The sequence below is a fragment of the Schistocerca gregaria genome, chromosome 1 (assembly GCF_023897955.1).
Source record: "Schistocerca gregaria isolate iqSchGreg1 chromosome 1, iqSchGreg1.2, whole genome shotgun sequence".
Lineage (NCBI taxonomy): Eukaryota > Metazoa > Arthropoda > Insecta > Orthoptera > Acrididae > Schistocerca > Schistocerca gregaria.
This window is the reverse complement of record NC_064920.1, coordinates 466,607,084-466,630,155: the sequence shown is the minus strand read 5'-3', so window position 1 is coordinate 466,630,155 and position 23,072 is coordinate 466,607,084. Positions and strand designations below refer to the sequence as shown.

General features: G+C 54.3%; 1 protein-coding gene and 2 pseudogenes across 1 annotated transcript; all 3 read left to right on the top strand.

The window, feature by feature from the left end:
• The first annotated feature begins 553 nt into the window (after nucleotides 1-553).
• LOC126285174 (U2 spliceosomal RNA) lies at nucleotides 554-731 on the top strand (annotated as a pseudogene).
• Nucleotides 732-1,482: 751 nt separating this feature from the next.
• LOC126286066 (U2 spliceosomal RNA) lies at nucleotides 1,483-1,698 on the top strand (annotated as a pseudogene).
• On the top strand, nucleotides 1,618-2,676 carry LOC126354551 (translation initiation factor IF-2-like). The gene has a single exon (XM_050004329.1). It carries the CDS (start codon nucleotides 1,618-1,620, stop codon nucleotides 2,674-2,676), a length of 1,059 nt encoding a protein of 352 aa, XP_049860286.1.
• The last annotated feature ends 20,396 nt before the right edge of the window (nucleotides 2,677-23,072 follow it).

Genomic DNA, 23,072 nt, shown 5'->3' with positions numbered 1-23,072 from the left:
CGTGGTTGGCCTTGCTGTGAGGGCAGCAAGCGCCTTCGTAACTGCCAGACCTGCGCTGCATGTGATACTTCTTCCCTCTATTTTCTCCCGATTTTGACTAAGGGTGGCGAGATGCTCAGGCCCCATCTGAACCATCCGCAGAGGCAGATGTAGCCGTCCCATCTGATCCTCCTGCCGTGGCAGATGCAGACCGGTCTCGTGTGTGTCCAGTTTATACTGTCGACACCGGCGGCAGAGTTGGTAGCGACGTATGTGCCTTCCGCTCTGTTCGTCTTCCTATTTTTCCCCCGGCCAGCTTCGTCTGGGTCTCCGCCCGGGGTTGATACAAACTTATGACCTTCTCATCTTGGCCGGAGTCCGCCACTGCACTCCGGGTAAACCCAAGATCTCCTATTATCTATAGATAATTCTTAGTTACGACGCCGGCCCAGTACCAGCTAGTGAGGTACGACTCTCTGTAGATGGTGGCAGATGACGTCGACCACGAAACTGGTACTGTGGCCCGGAATATTCCTGAAGCAACCTTCCTAGAAGTTCCTTCCCGCTTCCAAAAATTCTCTCAATGACTAAAAAAAAATCTGTTCTTATCAGCTTAATATCTGATACGTCCTGCATCGCAGGACCAGAATATTAAACTCATTTTTGGCTCATGACGGAGTGCTAGGGGCTTGCTCCACCTCTGTCGCGGGTTGGCCCGGCATTGCAGTACCGCCGGGATCGGCCCACCTAAAATTAATTAAAACACAGCTTGAAATGAGATAATATTCTGCAGTGATCAGATATTCTGCTGGTAGCAAAACTTGTCGGAGTTGTCGATGTGCCCAGTAGTTAGCTCCTTACACACTGCGATTTCTTTTAATTTAACATTATCTTATTTTTTTTTTGTTTTTAGCCAGACCGCTCTTGCAGCCACATTACACTAGGCTGGTAATTTATGGGGGCACACAACAGCGCCGTCGGATGCTCCTTTGGCGTCTCTTATGGCCCGGCCACAGATAATGTCAATTAAATTTATTGGAGTTATAACCTTAGCTCCTCGCGAACGTCGTCGTCGTCGTCGTCGTCGTCGTCGTCGTCGTCGTCGTCGTCGTCGTCGTCGCACGCACGCAGAATACGTGTGTACACACACATATGCAGTTGGCGGTGAACGGTGTAAGCACTCGGCTAGGTGTAGCTTGCGCCGGCCTCGCGCCGGTGTAGCTCGCGCCGTCCTGGCGCTGCTGTGGGGCGGCCTCACGGCTTCTCCACTGCCCTGGCTGCTAGCGGCGTTCAAATGGGAGTCGCTCTTTACTCTTAGACATGGACGGTAAAACTAGGCTGTTGACGAGTGCTCTCTTCAGTTGTCCTTCCTCCCGGCACTTGCTTTTGCGACGTTTTCCATGGTCGCCTGTTGCGATATCAGCCCACACCACCGTGTTTCACTCCCACATGTGGAGCGCACACGCTGCAAGCATTTAGGCCCTTCCACTGCGGTTTTTCCTTATCGCTTCTCGGCCTTTTGGCTAAGATCAAAGTGTAGTATCTGTTCTTATCAGCTTAATATGGGCTAATTTGGACTAAATAATGCACCGAGAAGCGGTCGGCTCTATTTTCTGTTTCAGGTCCACGACCTAAACGATGAAGCTTGTTGTGACGCTGCCGGCGGACGTCTTCCGCTGCCCGATTTGCTTCATCAACAAAGCGGCCGGGAGAGCTACCTTTGGCGAGTACAAGGATCATTCTAACCTTCTCCGCCACTACCGGAAGCTGCACGACCCGAGGACGACTCCTGTCTTCGAGTGCGGCCACTGCGGCCGCCGAGATGCGCGGCTGAAGAAGCTGCGTGCACATCTGCGGATCTGCAATGCAGTATCTGCCACCCCTGGCCACCCCGGCCAGGGAAGGTTGAGTATGGGACACGATGCCGTGTCTGGCGCTCTGGGGCACTCAGAGAAGTCAGCCGGCGGGAGGTCACAGGCGGGGGCCCCCGAAGCTAGTAGGACAGACCGGCTGTGCTTAGAGTTAACTTACGCGGCGGTCCTGACCCGCAGCAGCGTGGTGGGCTCACAGGCCGCCCTGCCCTCGCCTTGTGTGAATGTGCAGACGACTGCGACGCCCAGGACGGTGGCGGTTGCTGCCCCCGCGTCGTGCGAACCGTGTGTGCGCACGCCGAGGAGGTCTGGCATCCCCCTGCCGATACGCTCTGCGACGTCGGCCGTGTCGCCACGCGTGCCGAGCGCAAGTTCGGGAGGTGTAGGCAGCCTGCTGCCGACGCCTGCCGCCGAACGCGTCGCTCCGGCCAGCGGGGCGGAATCCGGTAAAAGCGGCGGCTTGCCGTCGCCTGCGCCGGCCTCTGCTCCCAGTGGTGTACGCTGGCCACGTCGCCCCGCTGTGGCAGGCACCTCCCGCCCGCCACCTGTCGAGAGCATGGGTGCCGGCCTGGGACTGCCGCGCGCGTTCGCTACGCCGCTGATAGGTGGCCCTGCGAGACGGGCGGACAGTGGCAGGCAGGCTGCCTCGCTCGCCGCGACCGAAAGTGCGATCATTCACGGCGCCTCCGCGCCGCTGAATGATACACCAAAGGCCGCGAGCAAGCCAGGTGGACCGGACGGTGGGACGCTTGTGCGGTCACAGACGTTCACGCGTATCCCTGCTGCCCTGCCGCTCCGTTTCCGCTCAGGCAGGGAATGTCAATAACAAAACCGATGTTACAGATTCCGAGTGGCACATTGTCACCCCCCGGAGGGACAAACGGCGTGCAGCAGGACGCAGACCACCGCCTCCGAATCGTCGGCGCATCATACCGCCTAGTCCGCACAACGGTGGCCAGGCGCGAGCCAATGCGTCTGGGCGGCCGGCGCGAGCTACACCTCGTCTATCTCGCGCCGGCGGCGCGGCGCGGGCGACCGCCGGGCCATCTGTTGGCGGCGCGGCGACCAACAGCCGCGACGAGCCTGACTCGATCGCCGTGCCGGCGCGAGCTACACCTGGAGACGCACCGGCCGCCACCGCCGCTACTGCGCTACCTGCTAGCGGCACAACACCGACGCAGACGACGGAGCGGCGCGGCAGGGAGGAGGACACTGCAGCTGCATCCCAGAGACCGGGCAGCAACAAGAGGAGACGGCGAAGACGCTCCAACCGTCACCGTCCGAATCCGAGCCAGCCAGCGCAGAACGCCCGTCCCCCACCGAACCTGATAATCCCTCCTGCACCTTCCCCACAGGGCGCACCTGAGGCAGCTCCGCCCCCCCCCTCCCCCGGCCGATATTCGGCTAACGGAGAGGCAGCGGCACTGGCTGTCGGCCCTGGAGAGCGTCCGCGACCAACCATGGGACGCCTTCATCAAGGTCATCGAGAAGTTCATCTCCGAGATCGCCGAGACGAAGCCGCAACGACGAGCGGCCGGAGGTCAACAGGACGGACAACCACCAGCAGCGCATCGCGGCCAGGGCCGCACCGGCGCTGCTGCCAATCCCCCTCCCCCTGCCCCCGCACACGGCCACGGTAGACGGGACGGCGGACGTGGCGCACGGCGCGCGGCGACCGCTGAACATCGGTACGACGCGTATGCAGCATCTGAAATTCAGAGGCTGTACCGCGCGGACCGGCGCAAAGCGATGCAGCGCGTCCTCGGCGAGACGTCACCGTACTGCCAAATCGATGGCAATGTGCTCACAGAGCATTTTAAAAGAACATATACTAAGACGAACTTCTCTGTTACAGATGCACCAGCTGCTGTCCCAGAGTTTGCCGCCGCCACCACGCCTCCCAACGTCAGCGAGGAGGTGCTGACGCCGATCACCGCAACAGAGGTGGAACGGCGGCTCCGAAAGGCGAGCAATACTGCTCCTGGGGCAGACGGAGTCACCTACTCCGACCTGCGGCGTGAGGACCCTGGCTGCCACGTGCTAGCTAGGATCTTCTCGCACTGCTGGGAGGAGCGGAAGATTCCGGTGCAGTGGAAAGTATCCACTACCGTCCTCATCCACAAGAAAGGGGACGTCTCGGACGTGACGAACTGGCGGCCTCTAGCATTGAGCTCCACCATCTCCAAGCTCTTTGCTGCAATCGTGGCGGACCGCACAACCCTCTGGGCAGAGCGTTTGAGCCTGCTCTCCCCAGAACAAAAGGGTTTCCGCACGTTTGAAGGCTGCTTCGAGCACAACTTTATTGTGCAGACAGCAATTGATGATGCAAGGCGCAGGGCAGGCCAAGCATGCTTTGCTTGGCTTGATCTAGCGAATGCTTTTATCTCAGTGCCTCACGCCCACCTCCTTGGAGTACTGGGCAGGATGGGACTACAAGAGCAATTGCATCACCTAATTGTTGACATGTACAATGGTTGCTCCACCCGTGTCTGTACATCTGGCGGGCTAACGGAGGAGATAGAGATCCAGGCGGGGGTCAAGCAGGGCTGCCCACTGTCACCCATCGTCTTTAATCTCGCGCTCGAGCCGATACTTCGCGCCGCAACCGCACTCAAAAGTGAGTGTGGCATTCCGCTTTGCGGCGTCAGTGTGAGTGCACTGGCGTATGCGGACGATATCGTGCTTCTTGCACGGGATTCAGAGGCGATGCAGACACTGCTCAATGTTGTGGGAGAGGCGGCGACGTGGGCCGGGCTCACCTTCAAGCCGTCGAAGTGCGCTACGCTTCACATCCGCCGCCGCGAGACATTGGGCTCGGTATTCACATTGCAAGGGGGAGAACCGGCCGTACTTGGTGAGGGCGACGCCTACCTCCATCTTGGCGTCCCCACTGGGTACAAAGTTTCGCAGACGCCAACGGATGCGATCGCTGCGATTCGGCGTGACTTGGAGCGCCTGGATGCTTCCCTGCTGGCTCCTTGGCAGAAAATTGACGCCGTGCGTGTCTTCCTCCTCCCCAGGCTTGACTGTCATGCGGGGTGGAGCGGTGCGCAAAGGACCGCTGTCTGCACTGGACAAAGCAGTCAAAGCGGCGGTTAAATCATGGCTCTTCCTCCCACAGCGCGCCTCGACTGAACAGCTGTACCTCGCGCTGAGAGAGGGAGGATGCGGCCTGACGCCGCTTTCGGACGCTGCGGACATCTCCACCATCGCCCACGGCTTCCGGATGCTGTACTGCAGCGACGCCGCCGTCCGCGACATCGCCTGGGCCACATTAACTACGGCGGTGCGCCGTCGACTGGGGAGGGAGCCGAGTCGAACGGACCTGGCCACCTACCTGAGCGGCGTCGTCGAGGGCGAGTTCGCACGCGACGGGGGCGACATCCAGTCGCTGTGGACGCGCGTCAGGAACGCCACAAGGCGCCTAGCGCCGCGTGGTGTTACCTGGCGCTGGAGTAATGAGCTGTCTGAGTTGCAGGTGGAGGTCTGCGGCCAGCCCGCCATCGCGGAACATGGCGTCATCGGCGGGGGAACGCAGCCAGCTGCGGGCGGGGCGGAGCCTGCCGGCGCGGGCGGCGGGGCGGAGCGGAGCCTCGCGGCACGGCCAGCATGGCGGAACCTCGCGGCGTGGCAGGCATGGCGGTGCCTCTCGGGGAACATGGCGGAGCAGCGCGGGACCGCGGGACGGCAGCACGGCAACTCGAAGATGACGGCGAGGGACCGCAACTCGAAGATGACGGCGTGGGACACACATTCGGCGCTGACGCCGAGCGTGTCCGGGTGGGAGGCGACGCGAAGCGGCTGCTCACGCAGACACTACGAGAGTGTGTGAGACGCTGCCTGCGCCGCCTCTTACTCAGTAAACCTGACCAGGGAAAGGTGTTTGAGTGCACCAGGGAATCAACGGCGTCCAACCACTTCATGGCGGGCGGCAAATACACCCGCTTTGCAGACTGGCGCTTCATCCACCGCGCCAGGCTCGGTGTCGTCCCACTGAACGGCTGCCGCCGTTTCGGTGGACGAAACAACGACAACAAAGCCTGCCGCCGCTGTGGTCAGAACAGTGAGTCGCTCCCGCACGTTATCAACTCGTGCATGGTGCGCTCAGCTGTCAGCCAGCTGCGACACAACGCAGTCCTCACGCGCCTCGCAACAGCCGTTGCCAGGCGCCCCAGAAGAGGAAACGCCGCTGCCCCCAACGTGAGAATCAACCAAACGGTGATGGGGACAACAGCGGACTGCGTCCCGACCTCGTTTTCACCCACGAGGAGAAGCGGAGTGTCACTATCTTCGATGTGACAATCCCCTTTGAGAACAGGCGGATTGCGCTGGACAACGCTCGTTAACTAAAACAAATTTAACATGACGACGTTGCCCGCGGGCTGGCCGCTTGGGGCTATGCTGTCACAGTCGACGCCCTGGTGAGTTATTTAGGTTACTCATGCGATAATTAAGGAATGGGCTTAACCCAAACTTCGAAATATTTAATTACTGAAATACTTAAGTGTGTGTGTATATATATATATATATATATATATATATATATATATATATATATATATATATTAGTCGCGACTACCCGAGACTTAAGCATCACTTAAAATTGTTAAAGTTAGAATTGTATAACTTGGAACAATATTTTTCTTAAAACTATACTTATGAATGTAACTAAGAATTGTTTCGGAAAATAAAATCTGTTCTTATCAGCGTGGAATGCCCGCGCAGGCGCCCTGTGAAACTGCCGCAGGAACGCTCTGAAGGAGACACCCTTGTACCTCTTCTCAGCGAAATAGTGGCGGGTGCTGCCCACTGAGAGAACTGACGAATCGACTTCGGGTCCGTCAGGAGTGGTGAATAAGGTACCTACTGCACCCACTGACAGCCCTATTGAGATTATTTCGGACCCGACGCCCATAGTGGAGATACCGCCGGTGGCACCTAGTGCGCCTACTATGGCCGGTGGTACTGACGCTGTGGAATGGATGGAGGTTGTTGTGCCTCCCCACCGGCAGATGACCATACGGACGCCAAGTCCCACTGGCGTCGTCACAAGCGCAAGAAGGCGAGCCAAGAAGAGCAGGCGGAGGAGGAGGGCGCCTTGTGTCCCCCTCCCGAGAGCGGCAGTGAGGCTGAATCTCAGGCCTCTTCAGTTACACGTTCTGTTTCCGCTGACCGCTCTGACGGTATGCAGGAAACTGCTCGCCAATTAGAGGCGCTTATTACTTCATCACGAGATCAGGGAGCAGTCCCCGCAAAGCGTAAAAACGAACAGGGTAGCGAACAACCACCGCAGCGCACTCGCACCCTCTCACATTCCATTGCTATCGAGCCGTCTGCGATACTCCATTCGGACTATCCCGCCGATGGCGGGGGAGAGCTAGACTGGGCTAACGATGAAGACGACGAAATGCGTGATTGAGTGGGCTCATTCCCACATGGGCTGTCTGGTATTTGTCTTTAACATCGAGGGTGATGTCGCAGGGCTACGGTTTGCGATATTTACACACCTGCTTACCTACGACCATGACCTCTTCTGGCGCTTCTTCCTCTGTGTTGCTTTCTTAAGCCTGCAATTTACTGTCAGCCGGGAGCCCTCTCCCTTTTAACGGTCAATATCAACTCCATCTCCAATCCAGTAAAATTACGTTTCCTAAAGGACTTTTTGCGCCTTGGTGCATTTGATGTGGTTTTTCTCCAGGAGGTTTGTGCTCCCTTTCTCTCTGACCTAGTTGGTTATGAGGCACTCTGTAACATCGACCCAGACGCCAAGCGGGGCACTGCTTTGGTCTACCGATCGGAGTTTACTCCTTCCGATGTTACAAAACTACCCAATGGTCGCATTCTTGCATGCATCATTCGGGATTTCCTTTTTATTAACGTCGACACTCCTTCAGGAGCTAATCACAGGCACGACAGAACGTCCCTTTTTACGTCAGATATCACCCCTTTCTTGACAGCTCGTCGTCTGATCGTGTTTGGCGGAGATTTCAACTGTGTGGTAGCCGATGCTGATCAGGTCCCGACGCCTATGAGGTGTGAAGCTCTCTTCCCTCCTTCGGGCGGCTGACCTTAATGATACATGGCGCCACTTTCATCCCGCCTACACACAATTTACTTACATCTACCCCACTGGGGCAAGCCGTATTGACCGTGTTTATGTCTCTGCCGATTTGATCCCTGCCCTTTGTGCCGTCCAAGTCATTCCTGTGACCTTTAGTGACCACTGTGCATACTCTTGCTCTTTGCATATCATGGGTCCAACCCCGATTCCTCGGGGCACCTATTGGAAGATGAACACACTTCACCTCCCAACGACCAAACTTCGCACTCTTGTCATGAAAACATGGCGGGATTGCATCGCTACTGCATCGAAGTACCCTACCACTGTGCTTTGGTGGCCTCGCTGTGCGAAGCTGCGGCTGCGACGTGTTATCCAGCAGCACAGTCGCGAGGTCACACACTGGAAGTGTAGCACACTAGACTTCTATCAACAGTGTCTCAATGATGCACTAGCCCTTCCTGCTGACAGGTATGACCAGCTACACATGCACCTCAACAAAATTAAAGCGACAATTCTTCGCTTCTATCGGGAGAGGGCAGAGGGGATGGTGGTGAGGTGTTGTTCCGCATCCCTGACTGCGGACGAGGGGGCCTCCATCTATCACCTCGCCTCTGAATGGTATCACGCCAAGAAGAACGCCATTCTACGTCTTAAAGCAGCCGATGGTACGCACCTCACAGACCATCATGAAGTACTCACCCAGCTCAGAGACCATTTTACGCACCTTTTCCAGGATGTTGAGGTAGACATCGCCGCCCAACGATCACTCATCGGTGGGGTCCCAACTTCATTGGATGGTCGAGACCGCGAACGTTTGAATCAACCACTCACACTCGCTGACTTCACATCTGTCCTCCATTGGGGCCACGTGATTTTTGTCCTGGACAGGTACCGTCTCCCTTATGAGTTTTACCAGCAATTTTGGGGCCTGTTGGGAGACCGCTTTTGCCAAATGTGCGAGGAATTTCTTGCTGGTTGCGAGCTCCCCCCCGAATTTCTATTTGGGCATATTGCCCTTATACCGAAGGCCACAGATCACTGTCGGGCTCAAGACCTACGCCCTATCACCATTCTTAACACAGAGACATGAAGCAATGCTTCGCACCACCAACTTATAGTCAAACAGGTCATGAATAAGGTACTTTGTACCACTCAATCATGTGGCGTTTCGAATCGCTCCATCTTTACCGCCACTTCGGTATACCGTGATGCTGTCTTACTCACCGCCGACGCTAGGACTCCGGCTGCAATTCTTTCATTAGATTTTGCCAGTGCCTTCGATAGGGTCTCCCAGCCATACCTGCTGGCCGTTATGTAGCGAATGGGTTTCGGGGAGCGTTTCATAAGAGTCATCCAGCATTTCTTGGATGGAGCGAATTCCACAATTCCCTCAGGGGGGTCAGCATTCATTTGCTGGGTACGGGCTTGGCGAACCTGGGGTCCTCGAGCTGAGGACTGGTGTGCGCCGCCAGTCTGCTGATATTGTTAGCTCTGGGCATGCTTCAGCGACCACCGTTTGGCGCAATGGTGGAACGGTGTGTGTCTTAGGGACCGGGGATCTTGTCTTGGTTGCCTGGATCGCGAGGACGGTACATACCTCTATAAAATACCCTCCAATCTTAAGGTGTGCTGCGCGCCGATAAGATGCATGGCTGTTGAGGTGGAACAGTCGCTAGCGGGCAACCTCTGGGGAACCTGCCGCACCTCAGTTGTACAACACTTATCCAGGTATGCGGGGATCTGTCTGGATGTATGTATTTAAGTTTCCCTAGCTGCTCATGGGACGACCATGACTACCACGAATTCTTCCTCTTTTCCTACTAATTTTTCACTGGCCAGTGGGATGGGTGGACCGCTGGTAGGCACTACCACCCAATCCAACAAGAGGGCTAGATTAGCCAGTCCTCCTGACTCTGGCGTCAGCAGACGTACAGCAGTTCAGAGTAACAGAGCGCATACTGAAAACCAGAATGTGTGTTTTTCATTATAAAAAGGAAAGAGGGTTCCTTTGAAAAGGTTTCGCCATTCTATATCCAAAAGGGTCTAGAAGGAATAGCTGGAACTCTAAAATCAGTGAAGCATTTACGGAATGGGACACTGAAGGTTAGCTGCTTGCTGAGCAGTTGATGTTTCAACAAGCAAACAGCTAAAAGCTTGGGGGAATACACTATCGATACAGAGCTTCACAACACACTGAACTCCAGTAAGGGGGATGTTACCTGTAGGGATCACTTGGACATTCCTGTAGAAGAATTAAAGAGTGAGTGGGCTCAGGAGAGAATTGTTGACATTCAGAACATCATGAAAGGGGTGGATGGGAACCAGGTGATATCAGACTCCTTCATTCTTACTATCAATACCCCCAAACTCCCAGAACACGTCAAGGCAGGATTTCTTCGACTAAACGTCCTGTCTTAAGTCCCAAACCCAATGCGCTGTTTCAAGTGCCAGCATTTTGGGCATACGACTCTAGGGTGTAAGGGAGAAGCGATGTGTGGCAACTGTAGTAAGGCTGCCCATGACGGAATTGACTGTTCGTCGCCTATCAGATGTGTACACTGTTCTGAAAGCCACCCTGTTTGGAGTAGGGACTGTAGAATCTTCCTAGAGGAACGTAAAATACAAGAAATAAAAACATCTAAGCGTATCACCTACAGTGAAGCCAAAAAGATCTTTAAGGCCATGCAGCCCCCTACATTCGTTACGTCCTTTGCTTACATTGTTCAGAAGCCGCCTCTGAAGGTCGATGCATCTCCACAGACGGAGGTTGTTAGTGCTGGCACGAACACGTGCACATGTCAGTGCACTTGTAAGGCAGCAACTGTATCAGAGCTTGTAGCCCCTCCTAGAACAGCAGAGAAAGGTACAGCAGCTCACATTAAAGAGCCCCAGGCATCTCCGACTGCTGAGGGTGTTCTAAAGCCCAGCATGGTCATGAACGCCCCAGCTCCAGTTCCAGCAAAGCCCTCTAAACAAAGGAAAGCCCATGTGAAGCAGCACCAGCAGATTAAATCGGCTGGTAAACCCTCGGATCATGTTAATGTGGTCCCGCTAGACGCTTCATCAGACTCTTCCCCAGAGCTGATGGAGTCTGAGAATATGGGGCAATGATCTCGCCCCAAGACTGAGCCTCCACCCGCTGCAGTCTCCCCACCTCGGCAGAAAATACAACCACCGTGATAGCTCCCATACTACAATGGAACCTGCAAGGGTTCAGGACACATGTGGAGGAACTACATCTATTGATTCAGGATAGACCGATGTGTGTATGTCTGCAAGAGAAATTTCAGTGAAACATACACCCCAGAGCTACGTGGTTATGTCCTCCACAAAAAGGACGACCTGAGTGGATAGAGAGCTCGAGGAGGAGTAGGTATCTTCGTCAACACCGACTACCACTCCTCGCCTCTCTCCCTCACGATGGATTTACAGGCAGTTGCAATATTAGTACATGTGCGCCATATACTAACAGTATGTTCGTTTTACCTGCCCCCACATGATGTGTTTGACAAAGAGGCTCTCAGTCATCTTACACAGCTCCCCCACCCCTTCATCCTCTGTGGTGATTTTAATGCACACAATATGCTTTGGGGCTCTGTGAGTACTTACCCCAGAGGTAGAGCAATTGAGAGGCTGCTTCTGTCTACCAGTGCCCTTTTGCTAAATGCAGGTCAAAGCACGCATTTTTGCAATGCAACTGGGTCGTTCTCTGCCATTGATCTATCGCTTTGCTCTCCAGCTGTCGCCCACACTGCTGCATAGGAAGTGGTTGATGACTTACATGGTAGCGATCAGTTCCCCATCCGGATTCACCTGCCACATGCAGTGGAACCAGAAAGGAAACCGCCTCGATGGGAGCTTGGTAGAGCCAACTGGGCACTGTATAGTCAACTCGCCCAGTTTGAACATCGGGACAGTGTCCAGGAATGGGAGGATCATATTACTGAAGTGATCCACCACGCCAGTGAAGCGTCCATCCCACAGTCCACAGGACAACCGAAGCGGCAGCCTGTCCCTTGGTGGAGCGAGGAATGCCGCTGTGCAATCAGGGCTAGGCGGGCAGCTCTGCGTAGGTTCAAATGCCGGCCAACTGTAGAGAACCTTGCAGCTTTTCGGGTGGCGAGGGCAAAGTGTCGTCGGATTACACGCGAGAGCAAGAAGAGGTCGTGGCAGGCGTTCCTGGACTCCATCAACCGTTCCACTTGTTCCACAAAAGTACGGGAAGCCATCCGGAGGATTTCCGGTACACATAGCCGTTTACCGATAGAGGCTGTCCTGAACCAGGGATGCCTCCAAACGACACCCACAGCCATTGGTCAGACGCTGGCAGAGCATTTTGCACAAAGTACTGCCACTGCAAATCAGGATCCAGCGTTTCGTCGCTACCGGGCGACTGTCGAAAAAGCGAACTTGGACTTTCGGTCGAACAGTTCTGAGGCATACAACTCCCCTTTCTCCATGTGGGAACTTGAATCGGCTGTTAGTGAGACATCTGACACTGCACCGGGTTACGACCGCGTCCGGTACTCCATGCTTCGACATCTGCCAGCGGCATCAAAGGAAATCCTCATCGACTGTTTTTATCTCATATGGCAGACAGGAGTGTTTCCCACCTCGTGACAGGAGGCAATCCTCATCCCTCTCAAACCAGGAAAGGACCGCACATGTCCCAGTAGTTATCGTAGTATCTCCTTGACAAGCCGTGTCGGAAAGACCCTGGAACCGATGGTTAACCGGCGTCTGGTCTGGCTGTTAGAGACCAGACAGCTCCTTAGCCGCTTTTAGTGTGGATTCCGAAAATTCCACCTCTGGACCGCCTTTTTTCCCGCCGTCCCCGGGCTACGTTGCCCTTTGGGATCCATGTGCAACATGTACTAGAGTCCCTCGGTGTGGAGTCTGTACGACCCCAAATCCAGGGTTTTAACCGCCTGCCACCCTGGTTACCAAGGAGGCCTAGAGTGATTTTAGATTTATTGCAGTACAAGAGAGATTGCACTCCTGCCACCGTTTTTAATGCAGCATTTTCTGCCATTTTATCTGAGCACCAGGACTATGTAGCTGTTTTTACGGATGGGTCGAAACAAGGGGATTCTGTTGGTTGCTCAGTTTTTCCAGATCATGTCTTCAAGGTCCGCCTGCCTCTGACTTTCGCTGTCATTGATGCAGAATTGTCTGCGATCTTGCGGGCATTGGAGCATATGAGACATTCTTCCTCTTGTAAATTTCTTGTCTGTTCCGATTCACTCAGTGCCCTTCACTTATTGCTACGTTTGTATCCGGCAGACAAAACTGTCCTACTCCGACTGGGGAAGGTTGTAGCTTTCTGCTGGGTTCCGGGGCATGTCGGCATTTCTGGGAATGAAAGGGCAGATCTCGCAGCCAAGGAGGCGTGTCTCGCCCCCACAAGTATCTCAGTGTGCTATCCTCTTGCACGCACTCACCTCGCCATTGAGCTCACGGGTTATGCGTCAGTGGGAGGATGAGTGGCTGGAAGTGACTGACAATAAGCTCCGTATAGTCAAGCCCACAACGCATGTGTGGGGTACTTCCTTTCAGCCCCATCGACGGGACGAGGTTCTCCTCACTCGGCTTCGAATAGGCCACAGCCCTATAATGCATGGCTACCTGCTCTGGCGAGAGGACCCTCCAATGTGTGGTGCTTGCGGCGTCCAGGTCACTGTGCGCCACGTTTTATTGGATTGCGTTTTATTTTATGACCAGTGGGCCGCAGCTGACCTGCCATCTCTTTTAGGCAACACTCGGACCAATGTGGCTAACGTTTTGAAGTTCTGTGGCATGTCAAATGTTTTTACAAAGATTTTAGGGAGAGGATTTTAATTTGCTCACTGTGTGACAAGCTCGCCCACATTTTATGTAAGTGGCCAGCCGATAACACTTTCCTGTGACATTGTTGTGGCTATGTTTCCCCTTTCATTAGGTTTTACTTTCTTATGTAGCATTTTCCTTCTTTTCCTGCTTTCTTTGAGTGTGTGCTTTAGTTTGCTTAGGTCTGTCCACACACACACACACACACACACACACACAATAGTTGTGAACGGCTGCAGATCGCGACCAATTCCCGTCAGACACTCAGTTCGCCAAGGGTGTCCCTTGTCGAGGTTTTTGTTCACTTTAGCACTGGACTCCATGCTGCGTGACACTGTAGGGATGGTCGACAGTGTCTGTTTCCCAGGCGTCACCTTCCGCAGTGCGGCATACGCCGATGATGTCAGTGTGTTTGTAGCAAACGCCAGGGAGATCGATTCAGTGCGGCGTGTCCTCAACGTTTATCAACGGGCATCCAGTGCTCTGTTAAATTGCAACAAAACGGTGCTCATCCCGCTAGGACCCCGATCATTGACCATCGAATGCCCTTAGTACCGGATTGTGGGGGAACAACACAACATGGGCCTTGAGGTGACTGCCTGTCCACAGCACATGTTGGCACTCACGTGGTGGCGGATTCTCACCTACATCAGACGCCTTTGCGCGAGTCATGCTGATCGACGACTCTACCTCCATCAACGTATCCAACTCATTAATACTTACGTCCTGTCACGGGCATGGTATGTCTCACAACTACTTACACTACCGAAGCAAACCGGCAGGGCGATCTCACAAACAGTATATTGGCCATTGTGGCGGCATGCGCTCTTCAAAGTAGATGCACAGACTTGTACACTGCAAAAGGTCAATGGTGGCCTTGGGCTTGTTGACTTTCCCCGCAAATGTGCGGCCCTCCTGATTCACCATATCCTCACTCTGCATGAGATTGACCGCTATCGCCCGCAATCAGCGCATGCACTAGTCTGTTTGACACATATTCCATTCCGGATGACGACGGTCAAGGACTATTACCTCAATCAGAGTTATGTCCTCACGGTGGCCACTGACAAGACGCACATGTCGAAGCGCCTTTACCAGGCACTTCGAGGCCAGCCCACGCCACAAATTGGAGGACGGACAGTCGTCCATCGGTCATCTGGCACCAAGCTTGGGCCAATATGAACCACCCAGCCCTTCCCACGCCAGTTTCAGCGCTATGGTATCACGTCGTCAACAATTTGGCCGCCAGGCGATGATAAGTAGGGACTATTCACTTACGGCCCTCGGCTGCTTGCGGCCATTGTGGTGACGTTCACACCAGGGAGCATCTTCCATGATGCCCCCACGTCACAGAAGTGTGGGAACTTGCATGTGTGCTATTAGCGCTGATCGGTGGGACTACACCGGAATAGTGTCGTGGCCGCCAGAGGCATCGCAGAATCTGTGTCCGCTTGTATTTTCGGTTTATGGCAATATGTCTTGCTCATCACAGCATGCTGTTTTACGTGCTGCGTCGACACCAGAGGATGGCGGCATTTTTGGAGAGGACAAGGTAGGGCTATAGGGGAGGTAGGAGGCCCCCCCCCCCAAAAAAATGTATTATCTGATATCAGCTTAATGCTGGCAAGTACAGATACAGAACACACTGATATGCAATGTATTTTCTTTAGTCATTGGTCTCCTAATGCCCGATTATGACGAAGCTGCAGCGGCGGCTCCGGAACGTAACTGGCCTTGCTGTGAGGGCAGCAACTGCTGATGTTACTGCCGGACCCGCCCTGCATTGAATACTTCTCCCTCTTCCTCTCCCGATTTTGACTGAGGGTTGCTAGATGCTCAGGCCCCATCTGCCCCCTGCTCGATCGAGTGGTGGCGATCTGGAGCGCGGAGTTGCAGACTGGTCTCTTGTGTGTCCAGCCTATGCTGTAGACACCGGCGGCACAGTGGTAGCGACATATGAGCCTTTCACTCTTCTCGCTTTCCTTTTTTTCCCCGGCCAGCTACGTCTGGGTATCCACCAGGGCTTAACACAAGATTATGAGACTTTCCATCTTGGCCAGAACACATTTCTAGATCACACCAAGATCTTATATTTCCGAGATAATTCTTAGTTATGTCCGCCCTAAGTATGATGTTCCGTTGTATGGCAGGCGCCGTTGAGCAACACCTGTTTCCAGTTCCTACCAAATGTGAACCTTTCCTAAGTTCCTTTCCAAGTATTACCTCAATGACTAAAAAATCTGTTCTTATCAGCTTAATATGGTCTGAAATGGACTGATTTCTGCACCGAGAAGTGGTCTCCTTTATTTTCCTGTTTCAGGTCCACAACCTGAACAATGGAGCTCGTGGTGACGCTGCCGGCGGAGGTCTTCCGCAGACGGATCTGCTTTGTCACCAAAGCTGCTGGAAGGCCAACTTTTGGCGAGTACAAGGACCATTCGGCCCTTCTCCGCCACCATAGGAGGTGGCACGACCCGGAAACGGTCCCTGTTTTCGAGTGTGAATTTTGCGGCCGATGGGACCCGCGGCTGAAGACGCTGCGTGCACATCTGCGAATCTGCAATGCAGCATCCGCCACCCCTGGCGCTGCCAGTCAGTGGAGAGTGAGGATGGGACAAGATGCCGTGTCTGGCACTCTGGGGCACCCAGAGAGGTCGGCTGGCGGGAGGTCACAGGCGAGGGCCCCCAAAGCCAGTAGGACAGGCTCTTCGTAAGGATGTCTGTAATGCAGAACAATTTGACCCCAGGAATAGTAGCCTGAGAAAGTACTTCGAAAAATATCTTGGCAATATCATGTATTGGGATAACCCTATAAATAGTGAAGATGTAATTATGATTCTCAAGTCTAAATTACACATTTCGATTCGTGAAAAGCTGATAGCCATACCAGACGATGATCCAGATACCTTTCTGTCGATATTAGATTCCCTAGACCTGATCTATGAGGACATGAGAGCTAACAAACCGCAGAATGCTCCGCACAATTCTTGGCCACAACATTACGAGTGTAACGGCTATGAAAAGTTAGGGAAAGGTTACAAAAATAGTAATGATTGGCAAAACGGAAATAAAGGCAATGGGTATCCGTAAAAAGGAATAGACATAATCAACACAACCGATTCAATCCCATGTATAACACGACTGGTAACCAGTACGGCAATCAACCGTACTAGCAGAAGTTTGGAAATGGTTTCAGTCAAAAAGGTTGCCAACAGCAGAGCGGATCGCAATGGAATGCACCGTACTCGCACAGCCACCACTCAGAACTCATTCTGGAAACATCCCCCAGGCTGTGGCTAAGCCATGTCTCCGCAATATCCTTTCTTTCAAGAGTGCTAGTTCTGCAAGTTTCGCAGAAGAGCTTCTGTAAAGTTTGGAAGGTTGGAGAAGAGGTACTGGCAGAAGTAAAGCTGTGAGTACCGGACGTGAGTCGTGCTTCGGTAGCTCAGTTGGTAGAGCACTTGCCCGCGAACGGCAAAGGTCCCGAGTTCGAGTCTCGGTCGGGCGCACAGTTTTAATCTGCCAGGAAGTTTCATATCAGCGCACACACTGCTGCAGAGTGAAAATCTCATTCTGGAAGAAAAATCTTGTTTAACAAAGAAGGTGATCAACTCCAATAACTGGTTTTAAGATTTAGTTTTAAGGATATAATATTTAAGAGAGAAAAATGAAATATGAAGCTAAGGATGTGCCTAACAAGCCGTCTTCTGCGATATGAAATGCTAAAGAAGTGAAAATAAAACATAGTATGTAAGAAATTTATCACTCACGGTGTAGCCGCGCCGTTGGTTGATACATCAAAGGCCACGCGCTCGACAGATGCACCAGACAGTGTGGTGCTTATGCAATCGCAGCCATACACGAGCCGCGTATCTGCTGCCAGGCCTGCGGCTATGTCGAATGACACCAGTCACACAATCTCCGCTCAGGCAGGGAGTGTTTCTAAACAAACAGTTTCTGTTTCAGACAATGAGTGGCAGATAGTCACCCCATGGAGGGACAGACGCCGTGCTGCAGGACGCAGACCGCCGCCTCCGTCTGGGCGGTGGGCGCGGGCGACCGCTGGGCCATCTGTTGGCGGCGCGACGAACAACAGCCGCGGTGCGCCGAGCCCCAGCGCCATGCCGGCACGAGCTACACCTGAAGGCGCCAGACTTGCGCCGGCTACACCGACCACCTCTGCGCCATCTGGTAGCGACCGTCGGGCACCCAGTCTGCGTAACGGAGGCCCGGGACGAGCCAATGCGTCCGGTTTGCCGGCGCGAGCTACACCCCATGTTTCCCGCGGCGGGGCGATGGCGACCGCCGGGCCATGTGTTGGCGACGCGGCGAACAACAGCAGCAGTGTGCCCGACCCGGGCACCAGGCCGGCGCAAGCTACACCAGCTCCCACTGCTACTGCTGCGCCACCTGTCAGCAGCGCGGCGAGCGAAAGCAGTACAGCGCGCCCCACGCCAGATGGCAGCACGGCATTACCACCGACGCAGACGACGGAGCTGCGCAACGTGAACGGAGGGACTGCAGCTGCATCTCCGAGACCTGGCATCAAGGAGGAGGAGGTGCCGACGTCGTAACAACCGTCCCAGTCCCGACCTTCTGCCGCAAAAACTCCCGTTCTCCAGCTAAGATGATAGACCGTCCTGTACCCTCCCAACAGGGTGCAACCAAGGCAGCTCCGCCCTCCTTTCCCTGGCCGACGCTCAGCTAACGGGGAGGCAGCGGCGCTGGCTGGCGGTCCTGGAGAGCGCCCACGACCAGCCGTGGGATGCACTCATACGGATCGTAGAGGACTATCTCCGAAATCGCCGAGACGAACACACAACGTCAGGCTGCCGGGGGTCGACAGGACGGGCAACCAACAGCAGCGCACCGCCGCCAGGGCCGCGCAGACGCTGCTGCCAATCCCCCTCCCCTGCCCCTGCCCCTACACACGGCCGCAGTAGGCGGCGCGGTGGACGTGGCGCATGGCGTGAGGCGGTCGCTGAGCGTCGGTACAATGCGAATGCAGCATCTGGAATTCAGAAGCTGTACCATGCAGACCAGTGCAAAGGGATGCAGCGCGTTCTTGGCGAGATGTCGCCGTACTGCCAAATAGATGGCATCGTGCTCACAGAGAACTTCAAAAAACCTACACTAAAACTCATTCTCTGTTACAGATGCACCAGATGCTGTCTGGGACTTTGCCGCCACCACATCTCCTGATGTCAGCGAGGAGGTCCTGCCGCCGATCACCACTTCAGAGGTACAACAGCCGCTTCAGAAGGCGAGCAATACTGCTCCTGCAGCAGACAGTCACGTACTCAGGCTTGCGACGTAAGGATCCTGGCTGCCGTGTGCTAGATACGATCTTATCGCGCTGCTTTAATGAGCGCAAGACTCTGTTGCAGTGAAAAGTATCCACTACCGTCGTCATCCACAAGAAAGGGGAAGTCTCGGACGTGACGAACTGGCGGCCTTTAGCATTGAGCTCCACCATCTCTAAGTTCTTTGCTGCAATCGTTGCGGATCGCACAACCCTCAGGGCAGAGCGTTTGAACCTGCTCTCCCCAGAACAGAAGGGTTTCCGCACTTTTGAAGGCTGCTATGAACACAACTTCATTATGCAGACAGCGATTGATGATGCAAGGCCCAGGGGACGCCAAGCATGGTTGGTTGGTTTGTAGGGGTTAAAGGGACCAGACTGCTATTGTCATCGGTCCCTTTTTCCGATTACTAAAAACACCCACAGAGAATAAAAACGATCAACAGACGATAATACAGACGACACAGAACAAGAGAAACGTAGACAAAGACTAGACAAGACGAACTAAAATCACAGAGAGGGTGACAGCGGTTGGCCGACCATACGAACAAAAAGGGAAAAGCCAACCACCGAGAAACGCATGGAAAAAAAATCAGACAAATCAAGGCCATAGGCCAGAATCAACACAAAAACCCGCACACACAACAAGCGATAAAATCCCCCTGCCCGAATAAAACGCAAAACCAAGTCCACCATGGCAGAGTCATCTGATAAAAGAGCAGAGAGGATGTCACGCAGCGCAAAAGTCTGCCTGAGCACGGTTAAAAGGGCGCACTCCGACATAATATGGACCACTGACAAGGACGACCCACAACGACAAAGAGGGGGATCCTCACGACACAGTAAATAACTGTGCGCGAGTCGGGTGTGGCCAATGCGGAGCCGACAAAGGACGACTGAGTCCCTGCGGTTGGCTCGCATAAAAGACCGCCACACAGTAGTCGTCTCCTTGATATGGCGGAGTTAGTTTGGCACGGGCAGGTTGCGCCAATCAGTGTCCCATAAATCGAAAACTTTGCAGCGTAATAGTGCCCGCAAATCAGTTGCTGGGAGGCCAATCTCCAGAGATGGTGCACTGGTGGCCTCTTTCGCCAGGCGTTTAACAGTTTCATTTCGGGGTATCCCAACATGGCCCGGGGTCCAAACAAAGACCACAGATTTGCCGCAACAGGCAAGAGTATGCAGGGACTCATGGATAGCCATCACCAGACGAAAACGTGGGGAACACTGGTCGACAGCTCGTAAACCGCTCAGAGAATCGCTACAGATAACGAAGGACTCATCTGAGCAGGAGCGGATATACTCTAGTGCACGAAATATGGTGACCAGCTCAGCAGTGTAAACACTGCAGCCATCCGGCAATGAACGTTGTTCAAAATGGACCCGTAGAGTTAGTGCATAACCGATACGACCAGCAACCATCGAACCGTCGGTCTAGACAACGCCAGAGCGCTGATACGTGGCCAGGATTGAATAAAAGCGGCGTCGGAAGGCCTCCGGAGGGACTGAGTCCTTCGGGCCCTGTGCCAAGTCGAGCCGAAGGCAAGGGCGAGGCACACACCATGGGGGTGTACGCAGAGGGGCCTGGAAAGGAGATGGAACAGGGAAACAGCCAAGTCCGTAGAGAAGCTATTTGAAACGTACGGCGATCGCACATCCGGACCGGAGCCGACGTTCTGGCAGATGGACGACTGACTGCGGGAACAGGACACGATAATTTGGATGCCCGGGCAAGCTACAAACATGGTCAGCATAAGCAGCCAGTAATTGTTGGCGTCGTAGGCGCAGTGGAGGGACACCTGCCTCCACAAGTATGCTGTCCACAGGGCTGGTTCGGAAGGCACCAGTGGCAAGGCGTATCCCGCTGCGGAGGGTTGGGTCCAGCACCCGCAATGAAGATGGGGATGCTGAGCCATAAGCCAGACTCCGGTAGTCCAGAAGTGACTGGATTAACGCCTGGTAAAGCCGTAGGGGAGTAGATCGGTCGGCGCCCCACCTGGTCTGGCTCAGGCATCGCAGAGCATTTAGACGCCACCAACACGCCTGTTTAAGCTGCCAAATATGAGACAGCCAAGTCAACGCAACTGTAAGAAGCTCGCCTTCGAGATAAAGCCGCGGCTTGGGGTGAACAGTGTGTCGCCAGCAGTAATGCATAACGCAGGTCTTGGCTGCCGATAACTGAAAACCATGTGCTACAGCCCAAGACTGCGCCTTGTGCATTGCACCCTGTAGCTGACGTTCAGCAGCTGCGATGCCAATAGAGCGATAGTAGAGGCAGAAGTCGTCAGCATACAGGGAAGCGGAGACAGAATTTGGCACGGCCACAGCGAGCCCGTTAATGGCTATTAAAAACAGACAGAAACTTAGAACAGAACCCTGTGGCACACCGTTCTCCTGGACTTGGGAGGAACTATATGAGGCCGCGACGTGCACATGGAAGGTACGATACGACAGAAAATTGCGGATATAGATAGGCATAGGGCCCCGAAGACCTCATCAATGAAGTGTAGAAAGGGTGTGATGACCCCATTTCATATCATATGCCTTCCGCATGTCGAAAAAGACATCGACCAGATGCTGACCACGGGCAAAGGCAGTATGGATGGCCGACTCCAGGCTCACCAGATTGTCGGCGGCAGAGCGGCCTTTATGGAACCCACCCTGAGACTGAGCCAGAAGTCCCCGAGACTCCAATACCCAATTCACGCGCCAGCTCACCATCTGTTCAAGCAACTTGCAAAGAACGTTGGTAAGGCTAATTGGATGGTAGCTGTCCACCTCCAAAGGGTTCTTCCCTGGCTTCAGAATGGGGACAACAAGACTTTCCTGCCATTGCGACGGAAACTCACCCTCGACCCAAATGCGGTTGTAAAGGTCGAGGCGGCGTCGCTGGCAGTCCACTAAAAGGTGTTTCAACATCTGAGAATGGATGCTATCCGGCCCAGGAGCGGTATAAGGACAAGCGGCAAGGGCACTGCGAAATTCCCCCTCACTGAATGGAACATTGTACAATTCAGGACGGTGGGTGCGAAAAGAAAGACTCCGACGTTCTACCCGCTCCTTAATGGAGCGGAAGCCCAAGGGGTAGTTGGCAGAAGCGGAATTCAGGGCAAAGTGCTCTGCCAAAACGTTGGAGTCAGTACAAACTGCTCCATTCAGTGAGAGCACAGGGACGCTGACAGGGGTCCGGTAGCCATAGAGGCGTCGAACCTTGGCCCAGACCTGCGATGGAGTGAGATGGAGGCCAATGGTGGACTCATACCGCTCCCAGCACTCCTGCTTGTGTTGGCGGATAATGCGGTGGGCTCACGCATGCAGCCATTTGTAGGCGATACGGTGTTCAATTGACGGATGTCGCTTGTGACGCTGGAGAACCCGCCGGCGAGCTTTAATCGCTTCAGCGATCTCAGGCGACCACCAAGGCGCAGTCCGCCGCCGAGAGCACCCAGAAGAACAGGCAATGGCAGATTCGGCGGTAGTAACGATGCCGATGGTGACCGATTGAACCACTGCAGCATCAATGTCATCGTTAGAGAGAAGATCAATAGCGGCAGTGGAGGGGGACAAGTCCCAGTCAGCCTTATTCAGAGCCTATCTGCTAGGGCGCCCAGGAGACTGACGCTGTGGCAGTGATAGAAAGATCGGAAAGCGCTCACTACCACACAGGTCTTCATGCACTCTCCATTGGACAGACAGTAAGAGGATAGGGCTAAAGATTAAAAGTTCAATGGCAGAGTATGTGCCATGCACCACACTGAAATGTGTGAAGGCACCATCATTTAATATCAAGAGATCGAGCTGCGCCAATAAATGCTCAACGATGGCGCCTCGACCTGTTGCCACTGACCCTCCCAACAGAGAGTTATGGGCATTAAAGTCGCCCAGTAAGAAGAAAGGTGGCGGCAATTGGGCTGTCAGAGCAGCCAGGACATGCTGCACGACATCACCATCCGGTGGAAGGTACAGACTGCAGACGGTAACAGCCTGTGGTGTCCACACCCGAACAGCGACAGCCTCTAAAGGTGTTTGTAGA